At 52.2% G+C, this 6,497-nt stretch overlaps 1 protein-coding gene across 1 annotated transcript in view; it reads right to left on the bottom strand.

Annotated features, from left to right (window-relative positions):
- Nucleotides 1-4: 4 nt before the first annotated feature.
- SYVN1 (synoviolin 1) overlaps nucleotides 5-6,497 on the bottom strand; it is a gene marked incomplete at its 3' end in the record, with an annotated part of 7,290 nt that continues 797 nt past the window's right edge. Inside the window, exons 3-10 of the mRNA XM_005431080.3 lie at nucleotides 5,809-5,961; nucleotides 5,143-5,191; nucleotides 4,176-4,279; nucleotides 3,966-4,092; nucleotides 3,096-3,195; nucleotides 2,346-2,411; nucleotides 875-991; nucleotides 5-141 (exon numbers count right to left, since the gene is read on the bottom strand). Coding sequence (XP_005431137.2) covers nucleotides 5-141; nucleotides 875-991; nucleotides 2,346-2,411; nucleotides 3,096-3,195; nucleotides 3,966-4,092; nucleotides 4,176-4,279; nucleotides 5,143-5,191; nucleotides 5,809-5,961 — 853 coding nt within the window. The remainder of the gene's footprint in view (nucleotides 142-874; nucleotides 992-2,345; nucleotides 2,412-3,095; nucleotides 3,196-3,965; nucleotides 4,093-4,175; nucleotides 4,280-5,142; nucleotides 5,192-5,808; nucleotides 5,962-6,497) is intronic.

Genomic DNA, 6,497 nt, shown 5'->3' on the forward strand with positions numbered 1-6,497 from the left:
TCGCGGTGCGGTGGCTGGGCCGTCGCTGCCGGGGCCGGTGCCGGCGCCTCCGGGGGCGGCTGTGGGGGGCAGCGGGCCCTGAGCACGTCCATGCGGCACGTGGGGCACGTCTGCTGCCGCTGGAACCACGAGCGCAGGCAGCTGCGGGGTTCGTTAACACCTTCGTTAGCATCTTAATTAGTGCCACCCCGAAACCTCTGCTGCTCTATTCCCCTGGCTGCAATTAACCCGTTAATTAATTCCTCTCTTGTTCATCGTTGGCCCCCAGGTCTGCTGCTGCTGGAACCAGGAGCGCAGGCAGCTGCGGGGTTCATTAACAAACACCTTCATTAACACCTTCATTAACGCCTTCATTAACACCTTCATTAGCAAAACCCCCCCTGCTTTATTCCCCTGGCTCTAATTAACCCGTTAATTAATTCCCCTCTCATTAGCTGTTGCCCCCCAAGACCTCTCCATGTCCCTCTGATCCACCCAGTGGAGTTTAACCCTTCCCCCACTAACGAACCGCTAATTAATTAGTCATGAATTAACTAATGACCTCGTTAGCTGCCACTGCAGTGCTGGGGATTGGGATTGGAATTGGGATCAGGATCAGGATTGGGATTAAGATGGGTTCAGGATCCGGATTGGGATCAGATTTGCCACTGCAGGCTGGCAGAGCTGTGGTGGTGACCCCCCAAAACCACCCCAAGAATCCCCAAAACCACCCCAAGAATCCCCCAAACCACTCCAAAATCCCCAGAACCACCCCAAGAATCCCCCAAACCACTCCAAAATCCCCAAAACCACCCCAAGAATCCCCAAAACCACTCCAAAATCCCCAAAACCACCCGAAAATCCCCCAAATCGCCGGGATCCCAGTCGGGAGCACCTGGTGTGGAAGATGTGGTTGCAGGGCAGGCGCTTGGCGCCCGTCACCATCTCCTCGCGGCAGATGATGCACACGTTGTCCATGGCCTGCAGCTCCTCGGCCGTGGCGTCGGGGTACCTGCGCCACGAGAGCCCCCAAATCCACAGCTGGTCCCAGAATCCCACAGCTGGTCCCAAAATCCCACAGCTGGTCCCAAAAATCCCACAGCTGGTCCCAAAATCCCACAGCTGGTCCCAATAATCCACAGTGATCCCAATAATCCACAGCTGGTCCCAAAAATCCACAGGGTTTTGGGCTGATTTGGGGTTTTTGGGGTGGATTACCCAGGGTTTTGGGCTGATTTGGGGTTTTTGGGGTGGATTACCCAGGGTTTTGGGCTGATTTGGGGTTTTTGGGGTGGATTACCCAGGGTTTTGGGCTGATTTGGGGTTTTTGGGGTGGATTACCCAGGGTTTTGGGCTGATTTGGGGTTTTTGGGGTGGATTACCCAGGGTTTTGGGCTGATTTGGGGTTTTTGGGGTGGATTACCCAGGGTTTTGGGCTGATTTGGGGTTTTTGGGGTGGATTACCCAGGGTTTTGGGCTGATTTGGGGTTTTTGGGGTGGATTACCCAGGGTTTTGGGCTGATTTGGGGTTTTTGGGGTGGATTACCCAGGGTTTTGGGCTGATTTGGGGTTTTTGGGGTGGATTACCCAGGGTTTTGGGCTGATTTGGGGTTTTTGGGGTGGATTACCCAGGGTTTTGGGCTGATTTGGGGTTTTTGGGGTGGATTACCCAGGGTTTTGGGCTGATTTGGGGTTTTTGGGGTGGATTACCCAGGGTTTTGGGCTGATTTGGGGTTTTTGGGGTGGATTACCCAGGGTTTTGGGCTGATTTGGGGTTTTTGGGGTGGATTACCCAGGGTTTTGGGCTGATTTGGGGTTTTTGGGGTGGATTACCCAGGGTTTTGGGCTGATTTGGGGTTTTTGGGGTGGATTACCCAGGGTTTTGGGCTGATTTGGGGTTTTTGGGGTGGATTACCCAGGGTTTTGGGCTGATTTGGGGTTTTTGGGGTGGATTACCCAGGGTTTTGGGCTGATTTGGGGTTTTTGGGGTGGATTACCCAGGGTTTTGGGCTGATTTGGGGTTTTTGGGGTGGATTACCCAGGGTTTTGGGCTGATTTGGGGTTTTTGGGGTGGATTACCCAGGGTTTTGGGCTGATTTGGGTTTTTGGGGTGGATTACCCAGGGTTTGGGCTGATTTGGGGTTTTGGGGGTGGATTACCCAGGGTTTTGGGCTGATTTGGGTTTTTGGGGTGGATTACCCAGGGTTTTGGGCTGATTTGGGTTTTGGGGGTGGATTACCCAGGGTTTTGGGCTGATTTGGGTTTTTGGGGTGGATTACCCAGGGTTTTGGGCTGATTTGGGTTTTTGGGGTGGATTACCCAGGGTTTTGGGCTGATTTGGGGTTTTTGGGGGAAGCAGCACTCACAGCGTGTTCATGTTGCGGATGGCCCGGCGGGACATGATGGCGTCGGTGACGGCCTTCTTGAACTGCCTGAGGAGAGAGCGGGGCGGGATCGGGATTGGGATCGGGATGGGATCAGGATGGGATTGGGATTGGGATGGGATCAGGATCACGACTGGGATCAAGACTGCGATTGGGATGAGGATGGGATCAGGATCGGGATTGGGATCAGGACTGGGATGGAATCAGGATCGGGATCAGGATTGGGATGGGGATCAAGATGGGGATTGGGATCAGAATGGGATCAGGATGGAATCAGGGTCAAGATGGAATCAGGACCGGGATCAGGATAGGATTGGGGATGGGATCAGGACTGGGATCAGGTTTGGGATGGGTTCGGGATTGGGAGTGGGATCGGGATCAGGATCAGGGTGGGATTGGGATCAGGATCAGGACCGGGATTGGGATCAGGATGGGATCAGGACTGGGATCAGGATGGGACTGGGGATGGGATCAAGACTGGGATCAGGATTAGGATCAGGATGGGATCAGGATTGGGATGGAATCAGGATCAGGATGGGATCAGGATTGGGATGGGATCAGGATTGGGATGGGGATGGGATCAGGATTGGGATTGGGATGGGATCGGGATCAGGATGGGATCAGGATTAGGATGGGGATGGGATCAGGATTGGGATGGGATCAGGATTGGGATGGGGATGGGATCAGGATTGGGATGGGATGAGGACCGGGGTCCCAGCCAGGGGGCCTCACCTCATGGCCAGGTACATGGGGCGGATGGCGAAGAGCGGGAAGGTGTGCACCTTGATCATGATGGTCATGAAGGCCATGTAGAGCAGCACCTTGATCAGCCCTGGGGGAACCACACGGGGACAGCTCAGGTGACGAGGTGGGACCCCCCCAAAGCCACCCGGGCCAATTTTGGGACAGCTTGAGGGACAAGGTGGGACCCCAAAGGTCACCTGGGCCAATTTTGGGACAGGTGAGCAAGTCTCGATTGACCAACCAAGGCCAGCTGAGCACCACCGTCACTTCCAAGTCTTTGTTGATGACCCAAACCCAGCTGAACACCAAGACTTCAACTCTTTGTTGACCAATGAAGATCAACCGAGCACCACCAAGACTTTGACTCTTCATTGACCAACCCAGACCAGCCAAGCACCACCAACACTTTGAGTTTTCATTGACCAGTGAAGAGCAATTGAGCCCCACCAAAACTTCGAGTCTTCATTGACCAACCAAGCACCACCAACACTCTGAGTTTTGGCTGACCACCTACACCAGTTGAACACCACCACTTTGGATCATCGCTAATGAACAAAAGCCCGCTGGAAAACAAAACTTTGAGTCTTTGTTGACCAATGAAGATCAATCGAGCCCCACCAACACTTTGAGTCTTTGCTGACCAACCAAAACCAACTGAACCCCAAGACCTCGACTCGTCGTTGACCGATGAAGATCAACCGAGCACCGCCAAGACTTTGACTCTTTGTTGACCGATGAAGATCAACCGAGCACCGCCAAGACGTTGACTCGTCGTTGACCAACCAACCCCCCCAACACTTCAACTCCTCGTTAAGCAAGGCCTAATTGAGCTCCCGCAGCCCCCCGAGCCCCCGGTACCGGTGAAGAGCTCGGTGTAGAGCATGAACACGGCCTTGTTGTCCCAGGGGTTCTCGTTCTGCAGGTCGATGGAGTGCAGCACGTACTTGATGAAGATGGTCAGCACCATGGTCATCAGGATGGCGTACTGGGGACAGCGGGACAGCGCCAGGTGGGACATCCCCGCCCCGGGAGGGGCCCCGGGGACCCCCTGGGACCCCCCCAACCCACCTCGAAGCCGAAGACGAGCTGGACGGAGGCGCCGCGGGTCAGGATGCTGTGGTAGGCGTGGCTGACGAAGAGGAAGTCCAGGATTCCCAGCAGGAACATCAGGGCTGGGAGAAGATCCCAAAAAAAATCAACAAAAGATGCCAAAAAATGAACGGGTCGCATAAAATCAACAGATCCCAAAAAAATGAATGGATCCCATAAAACGAATGGGTCCCAAGAAATGAACAGAGTCCAAAAAATGAACGGGTCCCAAAAAAATGAACGGATCCCAGAAAAATGAATGGGTCCCAAAAAATGAACAGATCCCAGAAAATGAACAGATCACAAAAAAATGAACAGACCCCATAAAATGAACGGATCACAAAAAATGAACGGGTCCCAAAAAATGAACGGGTCCCAAAAAATCACCAGATCCCATAAAATGAACAGGTCCCACCCTCGGGAGCAGCTCTGGGGGGGTCCTACACCCCACCACTAATGAGGAGCTTAATTAGGAGATTTCTCCACTCCCAGCTGCACCTTGCAGCTTCCTGTCCCTCAAAATTCCCAAAAAACCCCAAAATCCCTTCAAAATTTGAAGGAATTACATCCCTAAATCCCATTTTACTGACTTTGGGAAACACATCCCTAAATCCCATTTTGGAAACACATCCCTAAATCCCATTTTTCCCATTTTAGGCAGTAAACCCCTAAATCCCATTTTTCCCATTTTAGGCAGTAAACCCCTAAATCCCATTTTTCCCATTTTAGGCAGTAAATCCCTAAATCCCATTTTTCCACCCCGTTTTGCCCTGGATCCCAGGCCTTGTTTTCCCTCCCCAGAGCTCATTAACCCCCCCCAACCCCCCCCTCGTTAACGAACCGCTGCTGATTAGGTTAATTGGGGTTATCAGGCCCCAGCACACTCGGCTGCCCTGGGGTTTTTTTTGGGTTGTTCCCCAAAATTATGCAAATGAGGAGCGCTCACAGACGATTCGGAAGTGGAACAGCCACGAGATGTTGGGGCTCCTCTCCATCTGGGGGGAGAAAAATTCAATTTTTCCATTAAAAAATTGGGGTTGGGGTTTGGGCTGCTTTGGGGTGGATTTGGGTAAATTTTGGGGTGGGTTTGGGTTAATTTTGGGTCGGTTTCGGGTTATTTTTGGGGTGGCTTTGAGTTATTTTTAGGGCTGATTTGGGGTTATTTTGGGGCTAGTTTCAGGTTATTTTTGGGTTGGGTTTTGGGTTGGTTTAGGCTGATTTAGGGCTGGTTAGAGCTGATTTGGGGTTATTTTTGGGCTGGTTTAGGCTGATTTTGGGTTATTTTTGGGTTGGTTTCGGGTTGGTTTCAGGTTATTTTTGGGTTGGTTTCAGGTTATTTTCGGGTTGGTTTTGGGCTGATTTTCAGTTGGGTTTGGGCTGGTTTAGGCTGATTTGGGGTTATTTTGGGGTTGGTTTACGTTGATTTGGGGTGATTTTTCGGTTTATTTTCGGGTTGATTTCAGATTATTTTTGGGGCTGGTTTAGGCTGACTTTGGGTTATTTTTGGGCTGGTTTTGGTCAGGTTCTGGGTTGATTCTGGCTGAAATTTTGGGCTGGATTTTGGGGTTTTTTGGGCCGTTTTTGAGCTGTTTTCCCTGCTGCCAACACTCACAAAATCCACGCGGTCCTCGGCCAGCCAGTGGAAGCACTTGAGGAAGAGGAGGAGGGTGAAGAGGGCGACGAAGCGCGGGCTGAAGTCGTCCCTGAAGACGGTGAAGGCCAGGCAGGTCTCGGTCACCGCGTACCACGAGCGCTCCAGGAGGTGCTGAGGGACAGATTTAGGGGAGCCCCCAAAGCTGGACCCCAAAACAGGGCCCAAAAACTCTGGGGGGGGTTCAAAATTCACCCCAAAAACCCCTGGGAGCTCAAAATTCACCCCAAAAACCCTGGGGGTTCAAAATTCACCCCAAAAACCCCTGGGAGCTCAAAATTCACCCCAAAAACCCTGGGGGTTCAAAATTCACCCCAAAAACCCTGGGGGGTTCAAAATTCACCCCAAAAACCCCTGGGGGTTCAAAATTCACCCCAAAATGGGGCCCAAAAACTCTTGGGGTTCAAAATCCCCACCCGTTGTGGCACTGAGAGACTCTCAGGGTTTAAAATCCTGCCCTAAAATCCATCAATTCTCCCCCCCAAACAGCACCAAAGACATTCTGGGGTCCAAATTTCCCTTAAATCAGAACCAAACAATTTCTGGGGTCCAAAAATTCCTCTCAAGATGGCAACAAACCCCCCCAAATGGTACCAAAACCCCCCCAAAATCAGCACCAGAGACCCTCTGGGGTCCAAAACTCCCCCCTA

Source organism: Geospiza fortis, unplaced genomic scaffold (assembly GCF_000277835.1).
Source record: "Geospiza fortis unplaced genomic scaffold, GeoFor_1.0 scaffold527, whole genome shotgun sequence".
Lineage (NCBI taxonomy): Eukaryota > Metazoa > Chordata > Aves > Passeriformes > Thraupidae > Geospiza > Geospiza fortis.